The following is a 17,826-nucleotide window of genomic DNA, read 5'->3' on the forward strand; positions in this document are numbered from 1 at the left end:
TCATATAAGAAGAAAAAGAAACAGCAAAAGAAGAAAACAAATAACGCATTTAATAAAAACCAAAAGCTAAACGAAAGCCGTAACTGAACAAACACTTCATTGCGCCTCTTAAATTTTGCTCCGTCATGATTACAAAAGCACATTCAAACCGATAGGCTTCTACAGCAGCTCGTTGTTACCTTACCCACACCATCTACCGAGCACAATACAGTACCGGGAAAGGATTGCTGAGTCATAACATGACGTCACCGCCTCGACACAGTCACGTGTACTCAGTCCAAGCAAAGTGTCTGTGCGAGAGGAAGGGATTGACATAGCTCGCGCACTCCGATCAAATATCAGCCGCTCGCAATTCGACACCGTTTTATTCCGCTATAGTCGAGGAGGCTTGAAACCGTAACCCGCACTTAACTCGGAACCGCAAAGAAGCGAAGAGCGAATATATCCGTGTCTAAAACGAATCACATAAGGCCTAACGTGTGCGATCGCTAGCATTAAATTGTCGTTAGTATTGCACGTGAATTGAGATACGCGGTGCGCGGCGCTGGAGGAGAAGCTGAAGTCCAAGTCCATAACAATAAGCGAGGGATCGTAGGTTTGTGCTATGGGCTTACTGTCACAAGGGTCACCGCTTAACTGGGAAGAGACCAAGAAACATGCTGACCACGTTAGAAAGCACGGCATCCTTCAGTTCCTCAACATCTACAATAAGGTCAAAGATCGACAGAAGGATGTGCTGAAATGGGGAGACGAGGTGAGGCGCTTTTTTTGTTTTCATAAATGCATGCTATCTTTGCTTATGATGGAGAAACACGTGGTTACGTTTTCTGAGGCAGCATGCAATGATGCAATGGACCGAATTTGGATGCTGCTTATGAGCAGGTGCACCGGTTCAGCTCACTTTGTGTTATGCATGCTCTCTACTTTGTGCATTGACACTTATGGACAGACACACGTGACTGCATGTACGATCCCTAAAATCCTTGTGATCTACAGGCTAATGCTTACAATCTCGATATTCGTTTTGTAGACAAATTCAGTTCGTGCTAAGTTTCAAACTAAAACTTAGCGCTTTTTCCATCTGCCGTTCGATAGTTTAAGGGAAAGCGGCCAACGAGTGTCCAGCCTACACAAGACCTCCTTCAGTGATGTTTAAAAACGATCCCAGGGTGAGCTTGGTTGAGGCAGTGCACAGTGGAAGCTCAAATAAAAGATAAAACATGCTCCTCTCATTCCAAAATGTAGAAAATCGCATTATGAGTGGGTGTGTGCAGACTTTCCACTGATAAAAGGGTATGAATGATATATGCCCAGACATGTAAAGGTCTGCCCTCTGCCAGGGGTTTTTGTTCACAGATGGACAGAATGATGATATCTACAAAACCCATTTCCTTTGGATGGGCTCCAGTTCGTCATCCTTTAGTGAGCTCTTGCTTTTTTAAAATCTTTTTACCTCTGTACAAACAACGGTGCCTAAACATGTTTTTGTGTATAAACTTGCAGTTCATGTAGGATCAACAGGCTAATGTCAGTTTCTAAAACCTCCTTTTGAAATGGCTTTTCATTTCAATACCTTTGCTCGGCAAGAAGACGTCAGTGGATTAATGATAAAAACCTGCTGGAATGTTGTTGGTTTAGATAAATCCTTTGTTCCGCATTAGTGGGTTTAAAAGGAAAAAAGAATGGAATGGCATCGGTCTAGAAATGACTGCGATTTCGCTTTCATAATGAATGTGTAATGAATGTTTGGAGAAACAAGAATAATGTGCTTTGTCATTGTTGAGTTTGCAAGGCAAATTCACTCAACACAAAATATGCATAATACCTCCGTGAAAGCAACAGTGCTCACAGAAACTATTTTTACCTGTGGGTAATATTTGTGGCTTTGTTGGTAACGTGACACACTGTGTCTGAAACTTCTTGCAGGTGGAGTACATGTTGGTGGAAATGGATGACAGCAATGAGAAAGTCCGCCTGGTTCTGAACGGGAAGGATGTTTTGGAAACCCTTCAGGAAAAGGGTGAAAAGATCAACCCCAAGTGAGTCACCATCCTGTGGGGTCTTATTGGGCATCATAAAAAATAGGTTAAAAGTTTTAAAACCAGGCCTGATTTATTCATCAGAACGTGCATGTTTGGTTAATATTTTCAGAGTTTTGCTACTGGGTAGCTGAAAAACTTAATGACTTTAAAAACAGCAGGTTTAGCTGCAGCTGTGCGTAAAAAGCCAGACAAAAAGGGGAATGCGCTTTTGCAATAAATCCACAGATGTATTCTAAATCTTCTGGCCTTTATTGCACCCATTGCTGATTTATTTGTAAACTGGGTGACCTGAACATAGCTCGTTTGTCCTTTTGTACACTTTAACCTCCTACAGGGCTGTAATTTCTTGCAGCCAATCCCTCTTTTTATGCATGTGTCTAATCAGTCAACAAGACTGATCGTACCTTCTGAACTTGTACTTCTTGTATTTTTTTCAATGACTGTCTCATAAGAATCAATTGAAGCTGTTAGCTCAGATAGCATAAGCATTTAAATAGCATTTTTTTGAAGCTGAGAGAAATGGCCCTTTTAATTTTTTTTTCTAAAGCTGTTTACACAAGCCAGGTGCCACTGATGTTGTATAGCTGTTGGAGCTCAAGGGAAATAGCAGCATGCGATGGGAAATGAGAGAGCCGTGGCATTCCTCATTACTTCCTCTCTACTGCACATACTGAAGAGCGTATCGCCCCGTCCCGGCACAGGACAATCTGAGATGCCATCTATTAAAACTATTGCATCAGCAGTAGACTGATACTGTGTATTGGCCAGACTGATATTTCCTCATTTTAACATGCTTTTTTGATATGGAATTCATTTCCTATGTAATTTCCAAACTTTAGAATCCAGTCGTCAAAGTATAATAAAAAAAACGGCAAAACGTTTAGTGAATTTCGAGGAAATTAAGTGTATATTTGAAGAGTTTATTTTCAAAAACAACTTTATTTATTTATTTATTTTTTTTACATTTTAAAAAATCATGTTTTATTATGTTAGTTTTTAGTTTTTTTTATTTTTACCTTATCAAAAAAACAACAGCTGCAGTTTGATTGAGATTAATTGGAATGCACAATGAAAAAACATGATTTTTGAACATTGTTAATGGCCATTGGCTACACTGTTCTTTATTTATCATTATCAGTCATTAAAATATAAACCATGTCTGTTGACCATTAGTTTAAAAAAAGTTTTCTATATGTCCCTTTGGATGACAAGACAATATATTGATCTCTTGCATTGTTTGAGTTTTCTTAGTAGTTGATTGTCAACCTTGCACATTTGCAGCCACCCCACCCTGTGGAGGCCGGAGTACGGCAGCTACATGATCGAAGGAACCCCTGGGCAGCCGTACGGAGGGACCATGTCAGAGTTTAACACGGTAGAAGACAACATGGGAAAGCGGAGGAGGGAAGCCGCATCTGTGCTTAATAAGAATGAGACTCTTCTCGCCGTTACATCATTTCCCAGGTAGTTATATCATCATTCAATAAACTGTAGCCAGTACTTAGCTGTAATCCAGTAATAATATCCATATCAAGCCAAAGCTGTGTAAGCAATGTAAGCAAATGTCCATTAAAGATGTCTTTGCATTTAGATTCAGGGTTCAGAGATGCAGAAACCAGATTATGGACCAGTCACGTAACAGTTAACAGTAGTGAATGATGCATTTTTGTGGACAAAACAGATCTGAAATAGTGAGCTGTGGCGGGAAATGACCCAAGTTATCCAAAACATAAGAGGGCTTCAAACAAAGACGTAAGCATGCAGTTGAACGTGGCTTACCATGTCAAGTGCTGTGGGCAGATGTGTGTGCTGTTCTTCAGTGCAAAACTCGGATTTTATGCTTATAAATTTATCTGTAAATGTTAGAAAATTCTGCAAGTATTTCCATTTTGCAAGGTTTGCCCTGAAAGCCAGCAAGTCTCCGTTTAACATCACAAACTTCACTGAACAAGTGCCGGCGTGCAAATGCACTTCAAACAGCATGTATTAAAAAGGGAGTGTTATAAAATACATTTTGCCTACACGTAGCATTTTAAACACCTTCAGGTAGTTGAATTTGGATAAGAGAAGTTACTGTAAAGTGACTATTGTAATAGGGTATAAATATAATTATAATAAAGAGGTGATATACAATTTACCAATTAATATTTTTCCAGCTTTCATTTATTTATTTATTTTTTCCATTTATCATTTTAAATTGAGTGTTTTTTTTTTTTTTTTTTAATGATTTAACCTTTTAAAATGCGGTGTCTGTCTCTCTGTTTGTAAATTGTCAAAATTATTAAAATATCAATTATCAAAATAATCATTACTTACGAACCTACATTTTTGCAGTGTTATGACATAAACAATTATATAAAAGACTTTGAAAGTGGTGTAAGTGGTTATAAGGCCTGCTTCTAGTATCTAGATTGCATGCTTGGCATGTTTGTTTATTTTTCTTGTGTAAATGGAATGGAATGTAAATGGAACCCAATGAATGAACAACAGCAACCAGTTTTAGGGCTGCTTCTGAAGAAGTTCTTATGTAAGTGACTCAGTTACTTGAGTCAAAGTACAGCCCCCAATATAGTCATGGTACAGTTCTTCTTTTTATTTCTTCTTTTTTTGTCCTTTGCTCTGGAGCAAAAAGAAGATTATAATGCATTATTATGAGTTAGCGGTTCCAAACCACCAAAATTAATTTCAAAATTAACTTGTTTTGTTCAAATTTTGTTGACATCACACCATTCGTTTTTCGATTTTGCTGGAAGTATATCATGCTTTTAGAGTTAAAGAAATATTACAGTAATCTTTTTATTCGAAACATATTAATTGTTACAAAAAAAAAATAATAATAAAATTCAAACATTTGCTCTTATGCATGAGTTGGGTGTGCTGTATGTTTGTAGATAGCATTCACCCTTTACCCCCAAACACTTTAATGACCCTGATAACAGATACAGGCTTAAATTTGCCTTTCCATGCTATTAAGTCATTTGTAGAGTTTGCAGTGTCATATGCAAATGTGTGCAGTTCTGAATTGCAGTGCATGGTTATAACTTTCTTTTGTGTTTTGTGTGTTTTAGGTTAGGCTGCCCAGGCTTCACTCAGCCAGAATACAAACCCACACCTGTTGAAAAAGGGGTGTCCAAATCGCTTTTCTTCCCCGATGAGGCCATCAACAGACACCCTAGATTCAGGTGAGAGATCATGTGTCCCGGTGACCTGTCCGGATTAGTTTCAGGTCTTGAATCTAACGAGATTGTCTCTGATTTCATGTCCAAATGGGACGTTGTGAGTTTACAAGTTTTACGTCGCAACTAAAAGTGTTTAAAGTGACATCTGATGCAAACAATGTGAAGTTGTTTACGTAAGCTAGAGCTTAGAGGCATTACAAGAGGATTATGGCGAGCCCAGTTCATCAGACAATGATCGTTCACATACCAGTAGCCAAGAGCATTTTACAAAGTGCTGTTCATCTGGTAGTTCTATTATGGTCACTCATATTTATAGTAAGTTAAGGATTTTAGCAAACTCTAAGCATGCAGTTCATAATGTTTCTAAATATTTAATGCATGGTTATTGCAGCTGAATAAGGTATGGATCTTTTAGATAATGCATCACTAACAGATTTGTTAATGTGTTACAGCACACTGACCAGAAACATACGCCACCGGAGGGGAGAAAAGGTGGTGATAAATGTACCAAGTAAGTGTTTTGAATTGTTTTTTCTAAATGATAGAATTCTGTGTCTGTTGTTGAAAGTCAGTCTTGCTCTGGAAATAAAATAAACAGAGTATGTCTGGTTTCATGTGAACTAATCCTAATGTGAGTAAATGAGTTTATATTATGATCCAGAAATTTGAGCACAACCCAGTGGATACACTGGAGATGTTCCCAACATATAATTCAATAATGCTACATGTGTCCTAACCAGATGCAGCACTATAGCTATGTTTCCATCACCCTGTTTTTATGTGCATTTTGAAGTATCGCATCAGATGGAAACACCACATTTAGAATAAAAATCCCTTAATTCGCAAAAAAAGTTTATACGCTCGCTTGATGTGTTTTTTGACTTGTGCGAATAATGAGAGATGGAAACGCATTTGCCGAATCAATTCCTCCATATGCATCCAAAAAGTGCACTATGGGACGGCAAAACCCATCTAACCAGTGGACCGATCTTGTTCCACAGCATCTGATTGTTGTCATTGTCATTCTGCAATGCCTGAGCGAAGTCTGTCGTCAAGGTATTTCTGTATAATTGCCTCCCAGAACTGTCTCACACGACTGCGTTCCCAAACAGCAGGCATCCACCATTGAAAGAAATGATCACATTTATTGTGTTTCATCTGCTCGCTCTGAGGTGCAAGTAATTTATTATATATGAAAATTACTATATTCAGTGGCTTCTTCTACTTTTCTTAGTAATATATAGTGTCAGTTTACCAGGAAGTGATGATTTTGTTCTCTTTGACTTGTTGGATGAAAACGGAGCTTATTCGCAAATGTTTTATGCCGTATTCCAATTTTTGCAACTTTGGATGGAAACCCGACTTATGAGATTCTATATACGCAAAGCTGCTATGTGATGTGATGCAATCACAGTCAATGAGAACATGATGTTTATGTGTTCATTTTGAGAAAAAGCTCTGATTGGGGGACATCTGGCAACCACAGCCATTAAAGCTTGATCAATCCAAGATAATGCAAATGGAAAAGTAAAATGAAACATTTTCAGGGTAATTAACCAGCAGGTAAATATTGCAAACCATTATGCTTAATATATCAAGATAAGCAGAGATTGTGGTTACTGTTAAAATCTGAATCATCGGGCAGCCCTGTCTGAACTTAATAAACATTGAGTAATTGTCTTTTAGAGCTGCTTTAGAGTAGAGTCTGAATTGTCTCCACAGTCGAGTTTCCATATTTGATTCTGATGTTTTCTTGTTTAATAATTGCTTTGACACAATCCGTGTTGTATAAAGCGCTATAAAAATAAAGATGACTTGACTGTTGTTACCAGTTCTCATTTCCCTCAGAACAGGGCAAATGAGATTTGACAGCGGGTGGTGTTGCCCAGTGATATGCTGTAAAAGTGAAATCAAATGACATGGGGAATGGTTCTTTTTATATTGCAGCAAGTTAAGATTTATGTGGAAGGAGGTGTTTTTACTCTGAAAAATGCCAGATTTGTTTTAGCAGGTGATCATTAAAAACAAAATCAAGATGTATTCTTTTGAATTTCTATGTCATGAACAGTTTTTAAAGATGAAAACACCCCATCTCCTTTCGTGGAGACGTTCCCAGAGGATGATGGGGAAGCTGCCCGGGGAGCCCTGCCTGATCACATCTACATGGATGCCATGGGCTTTGGCATGGGAAACTGTTGCCTGCAGGTAAAATGATTTTTATTCCCAGAAACCTGATCATTGTTGCCTCTTACTGATTTGCTTTGAGGAGATTTGGGTCAAGTGGTTGACACTGGACCGATGTTGTCCACTGCTGCCGTTGCAGGTGACCTTCCAGGCTTGCAGCATCAAAGAGGCGCGCTACCTTTACGACCAACTGGCCACTTTCTGTCCCATAGTGGTAAGAGACCACGGGTTACAGGAATTGTTACAACACAACAGGCTGTTCTTGTAAAAAGTGATAATTAATCACTGTGTGTTTACGCTGTTAAGTAAACTGTATATAAATGTGTGTCGATGATTGCTGCAGGCAGTACACTACCTCATACAAGAAAAGAAAACTGACGAAGAATAACATTTGGTTTTAAAATCCCAAACTAAGAGAATTGTCTAACCATGTCTAGCTTTTGAAAAGCATCTTCTAACTTTGACCTTAGTTGAAAATTGACCAGATTTACCACACATGAAGTAATGTATAACCCATTCTCATCTTTTCACATTCCTGTGTAGTTGTACAACCATCCTGTCAGATGTTTTCAGAAATGTTTTTAGTTCTTAGTATTGCTGTTTGTGTTTGTGCAGATGGCTCTCAGCGCTGCCTCACCGTTCTATCGGGGGTACGTATCAGACATTGATTGCCGTTGGGGTGTGATCTCGGCGTCTGTGGATGACAGAACCCGAGAGGAGAGGGGCCTGGAGGTGAGAACAGGATCCTATCTTACAGTAATATAGTAATAGTTTTCCTCAAATGGACCTACCCTTCCTGGTGCAATGTCTGGGGCAAATTATGAAACAAGGAATGCAGTGTTTTTGGCCCCAATCCCCTTCCTTAATTATATAAATAATTGTATAATTATAGGCTACATGATGTTCTATAACGCCCACATCCAAACAATAGACACTACCAATTCAGTAATGATTACAGACATTCCAGACTTGTGTGAAGGAGTAATGGACAGCCTCTGTTAATAATTTTAAAAGAAAACTAATCCTATCTGATTAGTAAAAAAATTTTTTTCAAACTTTTTTTTTTTTTATACGACCACACTTTAGATAAGGTCTGATGTTTTTTTGTTGTTGTTGTTGTTTTTTTTTAATATGTAAAAGGAAAAATAGGCCAAAAATTAGGCCGAAAGACGATGCCATCGTTCATCGCCAATGGCTGACAGACATCACAATGTCACACAAATACAAACACCTTTATTGACGTTTGTCCAACAGTTCAAATGAAAACTATTTTAGTCTCTCTGTCCAAAACGAGTGCACAAATCCCATAAAAAAAAAACACCAGCGCAAATGCTAAATACACAAATCCCTTACTTCACATTATGCCTGAGGCATTTACAGCTTGTACAGCTATAAAAACTGTGTTTAAGTCGATTTGTCCTTGTTTTAAAGGGCTATTCCACCCCAAAATGAAAATTTTGTCCTTAATCACTTTACCCCCATGATGTTCCAAACCTGTAAAAGCTTTCTTCATCTTCGGAACACAAATTAAGATATTTTTAATGCATTCTGACAGCTCTCTGCCCCTCCCATAGACAGCAATGTAATTAATGTGATCAGCATCCAGAAATGTAGCAGAGATTGCTAAAATAATCCATGTGACATCAACGGTTTAACCGTAATTTTATGAAGCTACGAGAATACTTTTTGTACGCAAAGAAAACAACAAATAACAACTTTATTTAACAATTTGTCTTCTCCGCATCACCCTAGTGCCGTTTTGGATAGTATCCCCTGAACGCAAACAGTTTTATGTCAGTTGTGCAGTTATTTACACGTTGATTTGAACGACAACAACATATTCTTGTGTTGCGGCTGACACAGAACACCATATGCTGTTTGCATTGGACAAGTGCTCCTAATTACAAGAAGAAGAAAAACTGCTCTTAAACTGGTTGTGTGACAGGTGTGACTGAGAAAAAGGGTTGCTCGAGGAAATATTTTCAGTTAATTATTTGTTTGTGAGAGGTGCTCTGGATATGCCATTTGCCATTGTTCTATCAGTCATTTCTCCTTCCTCTGTTTATGTAGTAGGTGAAATTTTATGTACTGTAATGTGACTGGCTGCCATTAGCGAGCAGCTAATCACGCCCCTTTAGTGGCTCCACAGAATGCTTTATTCGTTTTCCATGCCTTACCCCAACCCCCCAATGTTATTGTAGTGTTTCACTCTAGATATTGCCCAACTCTAAGAAAAAAGGAAAACCTCATCACACTCTGTTTGCACACATGATATTTGTGAATAAATATTCTCATCATGAATTCTCATCTTAAAATTGTTCTACATTTTGAATTGGCACAAATGTTTTTTTTGTTGTTGTTGTTGTTGTTTTTTAACAATATTTGTTAAAGTACAAATCTTTACTGTCAAATGCCAATGAAATCTGCGTGTATAATAATTAACAAGGCTGTCGGTAAATCTGACTACTTCTGATGTCAAGAGTTATCAGCCAAGGCCAATACTCTCAATAGATTAATATATCAGCCAAGCTGATTAACCAGCTGATTTTTGGATATCACTAGTTTTACTTTAAGTTGGGCACGTCATGCTGCATGGCATTTGTCACATCATGTCAACTGCCCGTGTCCTTGTGTGTTTCTGGTTCTTTCATAGACATGGTTAAAAATGAATGCGTTTCTGTGTCTCTGTAGCCATTGAAGAACAACAAATTCAGGATCCATAAATCACGGTATGATTCGATTGACAGCTACCTCTCCTGCTGTGGTGACAAATACAATGACATTGAGCTGACCATAGATGAAGAAATCAACAAACAGCTCCTAGATGCAGGTAAAGAAACACGCACAGACACCTCGTCTACAGCGGCTCTGTATGTTTGACGCGTCAAAACCAGCGGTTCAAAAAGATCACCTCAAATGATAAGTCTTGATTCCTTTTTTCTCCTAACTGTAGACAGCATCGTTGCTTATAATGGTTTCTGTTTGCCTTTGACGCGACACGCACTCGTATCCGGTGTAGACGGGGTGTGAAAATCATTGAAGCAGGGCGCCGCAGTCGGTGCACCTGTCAGCTCTGTTTGCAGTATTTTCAAGCGCGCTGTATTGCACTGTTGCAGGCATTGACAAACTGCTGGCACAGCACATTGCACATCTCTTCATCCGTGACCCGCTGTCGCTCTTTCAGGAGAAGATTCATTTGGATGATGAAAACGAATCGGACCACTTTGAGGTAAAGTTAACATCTGATTTTTATTGTTCAAGCAAACTGAAAATTGCTCGGCAGCAACAAATGTCAATATTAGACCAGTGTACACTTTGTGGCTTGAAAAATTTTAGCTAAAAGTGCATGTGAAAATTAACCTTTATAGTTTATTTTGCATGTTGCAGAACATTCAGTCAACCAACTGGCAGTCAATGAGGTTCAAGCCCCCTCCTCCAAACTCTGAAATCGGATGGAGAGTCGAGTTCCGTCCAATGGAGGTATTAAACAAACAGCAGTCTGCCCGCTGTCTGTGTGCCAAATGATGCAAGCAGACGTGGCTTGACTGGCTGTGTGCTTAGCAAAGCAAATGTCCGTACTCGGCCATCTACGGTTTACTCAAGAACAACATGCAAAACTAATAATTCTCTACTGACAGAATGCACGCACACACACACACACTATATAATATAGATTTCATATAATATGTGTAACTCGCATAATAAAAAAAATACAATGTGGACATCTGGTCAGGTTTGATTTTGTTTCATTTATGCAGTCATTTGAATTCATGTTTCTTGTATCTGATTGTCATATGTGTTTTTCTTTTTAACAGGTTCAACTGACAGATTTTGAAAACTCAGCTTATGTCGTGTTTATCGTTCTCCTCACCCGTGTGATCTTGTCCTATAAATTGGATTTCCTCATTCCATTGTCAAAGGTTTGTTTTTTTTGTTTTTTTGTGTGTGTGTGTTTTGACACATAGCGTTTTAACTCTTTGTTACACAGCTGCATGGCCATCGCTAGGCCCCCCCTAAACTGACTACTCAGCCCCCCCTAAAATTTTGTGATTAGCTCCATAAGCTGTACACGGATTCGTGATCTCCTCAGTCCCCTTTAAAATTCATATAAAAATTGCAGCCGACAATCGGCTGCTCCGTCTTTCTTTCAGCGCGTTCTTTAATTTGTAGACCACGGTGGCACAGAGCGAAAAACAAAGGACAAGGTCTGTGTTTATCGATAGATTGTTATAATATCTGCATCTGTGCAGTTTAAATACAGTATATAAAATATCATGGGGAGCAATCGGTTTCCCATCTACTATAGCGTACGTTTTCGCTGTGTTCACCCCTCATCACACCACAGCTGTTTCCTCCAGCAAAAATGAAGCACATAAATGCATACTTTATAAAACGATCATGTTGCCATTTTCATTTGATGAAATTTTGATGCATGTGGCAAAGAGGTTTGCATACTTCAGCTAAGGAAGGAGGCTAGTACTAGAAATACAAACAATAAAATTTTGTATTTGTACAGTAAACAGGTGTGTGTGTGTGTGTGTGATCAGAAAGACCAATCTATACAATACAGTGGAATATTGCAATAAGTATAATATACCACCCCTATTAGTCAAATAATATTTTATTTTATTTTAGTTATTTATATATTTATTTATTTATTTATTGTTATTATACCCTCATTGGGGGCTGAGTCCCCCTAAAATGAAAATCCTAGAATCGCCCCTGCACAGCTGAAAAACGGGACATTAAGTGGCAAAAAAAAAACCTAAGCATTCGTAAACCTGTGACAATCACCAAGAATTATACAAGTGCATGCATGACATTTGTGTTTCTGTTCATTAAAGCACTGCATGCACCTTTATTTTGGTTTAGGTTGATGAAAACATGAAAGTAGCCCAGAAGCGAAATGCAGTGCAGGAAGGCATGTTTTATTTTCGGAAGGACGTCTTTAAAGGTTAGTAAATAGAGGTCATTATCATTCATATAGACAGTTAACTCTGATACATTTGTATTGAGGGCACAACTAAAATAATGTGGTCATTTTTGACACTGCACGTTGGTTCCAAATTGGTAATTAAAAGAAAAAAATTATTATTTTCAGGCTGCAACCCAGTGTTAGATCCACCCTCCACAGCTCAGAATGGAGTGGAGAGTGAAGCTAATGACGGTGAAGAGTTCACACTGATGAGTATTGACACCATCATCAATGGGAAGGTGTGTGTTTTCATGTAGCTTCAATGATACGCTTACTGGTTTAAATGATACTTAATTCTTCCCATTTTATTGTGTGTTGGTGTGAGTGTTAGTGTTCTTTTTTTCTTTCTTTTTTTTTTTAGGAAGGGGTATTTCATGGCTTGATACCAATGTTGAACAGCTATCTTGAGAACATGGAGGTGGATGTCGACACGCGTTGCACTATTCTCAACTACCTGAAACTCATTAAGAAGCGTGCTTCTGGTATGCAAATGGTTTTAGGTTCATTGCTGCAGCAGTGCTGTGTTTCTCTCCTTTAAGGCCGGGACACTCCAAGCCGATTTCGAAGAACTAGTGGCGACAAAAGCCATCAATGTTGTCGCCCAGGGTTGCCAGGTTTTCACAACAAAACCCGCCAAACTGACCATATGCACAAAGTGTTCTTTAGAACTTCCGCATAATGATAAGTCAGCTCATAATTTTCCGGTGTGGCTCATTTTATATGTGCTAAATATAGGTGGAGACTCTTGAGACTGCTCTCCTGCCGCCTCCTGAGAAAAATAATAATTGCAACATCGTAAATAATGATAGTGGCATGAACATTCAGATTCATAGTATAAATATAAATTTAAATTCTGAGCCTGGTAATCCCAGAAGAGTACATAGACACATAGTTGTACAGCTGTACAGCTAGAGATGCTTCTCTTCAGTGACATCTTAATAGTATCCTTGATAATCAATAACTTGCCTTTATAGTCATGAACACATTTTTGAAATCTTGTAATATTTTAAAGCCTTTATTATTTTTCAACTCTACAGCTGTGCAGTAAAATTCACTTCAGAGATTCACTTTTCATTCATAAAAATGACATGATTTATTATAAAATTACTAGTACAACAAATTTTAGTACTTTTTCTGCACTGAAGTATATAGTATATCAAGTGCAGAAAGCCATTAAAGTAAATAAATAAATAAGCTCAGACACAAACAGCCTATAAGGGTGAATTATTTAAAAAAATTATATACAGTTTACTACAAATTAAATAAGTTAAATATTAATGGTATAAGAATTAAATAATGCATTCAATATGAGTCAATATGAATTTAAAATATTTTAATTTTAATAACAACATATTTTTACATACATTTCAAATAGCCTATATTCAACCAACACAAACTTGGTACTGCTGTTGTTACTCTGAATTTAGTCTGAATCCTTTAAAGCACGGCTCTATTTTTGACATCGGCTTGTCAGATGTTTGGTTCGGTTATTACTGTCAATCATATCAAATGACTTATTTATGCATATTTAGCGGATTTACACGGATATTTTACACTCGCGTTTGTCATTCTTGAAACGGTATACATGGACATTTGGTCCACTTAGACAAACAAAACTTTTCTTCAAGTTGTGAATGGATTATGTAGAGAAAACAAGCAAAAGACACTCCTATTACGAGACAGTATAGTTGACCGGAAATGACTGAGCTGACTTGTCTAAAACAAGGAAGTCATGTGTGCATGTAGTCAATTGCTACTTAAAACTTGCCCAATAATGTTTAGAGGGGGGTTCCTAGGTAAAAATTGCGTTCCAGGGGTGAAATACACGTTTTTCAGCAGGGTTCCTTCTGTAAAATTTGCATTCCAGGTGCTAAATATCATGTTATTGGGGGCGCATCACCCCGCGGACATGAAAAACAACCCGCAGCAACAGTGTAAAAGTAGCCCAATTCTGGTAACACTGTTGTTGCCTCACGTTGGCAGTGTCTGGACCAAATAGCTGCACTTGAACACACCGCTCAGACTACGGCCGCCCGCAAACTAATTTGTGCGTTCTGTGCCTGCGTGAGAGGAATTAGCTTATAACAGCAGCTATCAATAGTATATTTGAAGAGTTCATTTGCAAAAACAGATAACTGTTTTTTAAAATTTTCAAACATCATGTTATGTTTTTATTGTCGGAAGCTGTATTTTTTTTTATTTTATTTTAATCAAAATAACCCAACTGCACTTTGATTGAGATTAATTGTGATGCACAATGAAAAAACATGATTTTTGAAAATTGTTAAAAAACGGAGTTATCTGTTTTTGCAAATGAACTCTTCATATCTTCGTGATTCAAAAGGAGAAACGAAAACAAGGATATACGAGCTATACCCAGATATACGTTAATAACTTTTTTTCATTTTAAGCAGCTCAAGTTGTTATGAAAATATTCACATATTGGAATGTTTGGGTAAGATCATGTAACATTGGAACAGGCTTCTGTTTGTGCCGCCTTCATTTACTTACTCATTACCAGTGTTGGGAGTAACGCATTACAAGTAGTGCGAGTAAAAAAACTGATTCAGTATTCCTTAAAATGAATAAAAACAGTGAAATGTAACTCAGAATATGACAACAATTAAACTGCAATAATTAAACATGTTAAATAATATCAAAATATCTTTTAAAAATACAATTATTCTTTATGTATTTAATCCCATTTTATTAACCAGTGTCTTGGCTGCTGACCTCCAATGATCCAGTTTAACCACACCAATACGCAAAAATGACTCAAGATGAACTAACATTTGTTCTTTTTTTTTTTAATTGCTGAATAGTGTTGAACTTTCCTGTCATGTGTTTTACTGTATAGATGTGAATTTACTTTTCCTTCAGGCTTTTGGTGTGTTCGTTTGCTAAAAATATAACTTTTTATATTAAAAAAACAAACAAGCAATTTGAAAAGATTTAAAAAGTAACGCAAAAGTAACATAACGCATTACTTTCCATAAAAAGTAAGTAACATAATTAGTTACTTTTTTAGGGAGTAACGCAATATTGTAATGCATTACTTTTAAAAGTAACTTTTCCCAACACTGCTCGTTACTTACTCATTTACTTACTCGTTTTACCCCGAAGCCGGTAAACTCCTGCCGACATGAGCCCGACGTGTGGAACACATCAACAAACTAGCCCAACAGACACTGGCCGATGCCCGACCGTCGGCTTGGTGTGTTCCGGCCTTTAAACATTCTGTGTATCATTTGTCTTTTGTAATCTGAGATATATATATATATATATATATATATATATATATATATATATTTATTATTATTATTATTATTATTATTATTATTATTATTATTATTTATTTATTTTTTTTTTTTACAAAAAACTGTTTTAGTTTCATTTAATTTCACTGGACAATTCTAATTCTAATGCACATGCAAACATGTTACACATGTTGTTATAAAATTCCATTCTTTAATTGTGTGTTTTTCCCCTGTGTTGACAACTTAAGAATGTTATACTGCAGGCAAACTAGTTCAATCATTACTTTGGATTTTGTGTTATTTCTATTTCTTCTAATGTTTGTTTTCACTGCCATGTTGTTCTAAGGTGAACTGATGACTATGGCTAAGTGGATGAGGGAGTTTGTTGCCAAACATCCTCAGTACAAGCAGGACAGCGTCATTACAGACAAAATAAACTACGACCTGCTGCACAAGTGCGACAGAATCGCAAAGGGGGAAGAGAAATGTCCGGAACTTATCGGAGAGCCGGTGAACAGAGGAAAATAAAAGCTGCTCAAACCGCTCCTTTGCATGAGAACGGAGGACCACAGCAGTCCAGACAAAAGTTTGAAGAAAATACTTAAAATAGCATGTGTTGATTGCTGAGGTCAGCCAAAGGTTTGTTGAATTTGTAAATAGCAGATTTTTATTATTCGCAAATTATTTTAATAGCTTCAAACAGATCCATGATGTTAATTGTACTCTGATGTGTACATATTTCACGTCGGTCCGAGTTTGTGAGAGATGATGTAAATGTAGCAAACACTAAATTGTACATTAGTAATATTTTCATTGTTGAAATGTAAATACTGTACTTCATCGGGCATTAACAAGTGTACTTTCTTTTTTTATGGATGAAACTGTTGACTTGCTTTGCAGATTCTTATTGTTTTTCGGCATTTAATATTGTACCAATTAAGAAAAGATTTTAAGACACTGGTCTTGATGCAAATCTGTTTGCAGCACTGACTTAAATGATGTAGGAATTTAAATGGGGGATAAGCAGAAGACCGTAGTGGTGTGGTGTGCGTTGCTTTTCACTAACAAATTATATTTGGTCATTTTAGTGTTTGAAGGACAGCTAAATTTATACCATCTGAAATTTCCTAGCTGTTTTGTTAAGCTTTACATAGCAGGTCCACCACTAGAGGGTGCAGATGATCTTTTTTTATTAAAATAATGAAAGGAGGAATTAGATTAAGCTATAGTTTGTTAGCTTTAATATCTGTATATGGCTTCAAATAAAGTGATTCCTGTACATATTCAGCTTATTGAGTGAAACTGCCCCTGCAATGCCTTTAACAGAGCGCTGTCATTTCTTTAAAATTCATGCATTGTGGAAACAATTCTTTAAATGCTGTTTGCGTGGACGGTTTGTTCTATAAAATTCGATTCATTAAATCATTTAATCAGCATCAGATCATTGTTGCAGATGGTATCTACGAGCTGTCGTTGCCACGCTGGCAATAAAAGCTGTTACACAAGCACATGCCCACTGGCAGTTTAAGTTCGCTGACTGTCTGACACAAAATGTTTTTGTTTGCTTTGTTTTATTGGACAGAGGACTGAATGTGCTTGGTGACTATTCGAGTTTTTAGAATTACTATCAGTTCTTAATTGTACCTGAATTTCATTAAACCAATAACCCTTGTATAGCTAATACTGGTTTGAAATGCATAAAAAATAAGACTAGATAATCTAGAAAATCGAGGCTTACAGCTGAAATTAGATGTAGGGCTTTCTCAGTTAAACTAATTCAGGTTTTTCATCAAAGAAACATTAAACAGTGCATCAAACGCTGCCTTACATGTCAATCTAATGCAGTTGTTAATCTAATTAATTCATCTCACTCACAAAAAACAGACTCAGTATTCCTCAAAATGAATAAAAACAGTGAAATTCAACTCAGAAATGAGGCAAACCTGCAATAATTAAATATGTTAAATAATACAAATATCCTTTATGCATTTCATACCACGTTGCTGCCAACCTTCGATGATCCAATTCAACCATACTAATCAGCAAAAATTACTCAAGATACTCTTATCATTTGTTTTCCTTTTTTTTTTTATTGCTGAAGAGTTTATATTTTTTCTTCTGTGGTTTACTGTACAGATGTGAATTTACTTTTCTGGTGTGAAAAGGCTTTTACATTTGCCAAAAATAGA

The 17,826-nt window shown here is 37.1% G+C and overlaps 1 protein-coding gene across 1 annotated transcript; it reads left to right on the forward strand.

The window, feature by feature from the left end:
• The first annotated feature begins 253 nt into the window (after positions 1–253).
• Positions 254–17,078, forward strand: gclc (glutamate-cysteine ligase, catalytic subunit). Its single transcript, XM_051125368.1, has 16 exons — positions 254–754; positions 1,927–2,039; positions 3,324–3,506; positions 5,111–5,224; positions 5,674–5,732; positions 7,290–7,426; positions 7,545–7,619; positions 8,021–8,137; positions 10,097–10,235; positions 10,522–10,634; positions 10,793–10,885; positions 11,221–11,325; positions 12,278–12,359; positions 12,507–12,619; positions 12,742–12,862; positions 15,984–17,078. The coding sequence occupies exons 1-16, from the start codon at positions 605–607 to the stop codon at positions 16,163–16,165; spliced, it is 1,896 nt and encodes a 631-aa protein (XP_050981325.1). The 5' UTR covers positions 254–604; the 3' UTR covers positions 16,166–17,078.
• The last annotated feature ends 748 nt before the right edge of the window (positions 17,079–17,826 follow it).

The sequence above is a fragment of the Labeo rohita genome, chromosome 13 (genome assembly GCF_022985175.1).
Source record: "Labeo rohita strain BAU-BD-2019 chromosome 13, IGBB_LRoh.1.0, whole genome shotgun sequence".
In the NCBI taxonomy this organism is placed as follows: Eukaryota; Metazoa; Chordata; class Actinopteri; order Cypriniformes; family Cyprinidae; genus Labeo; species Labeo rohita.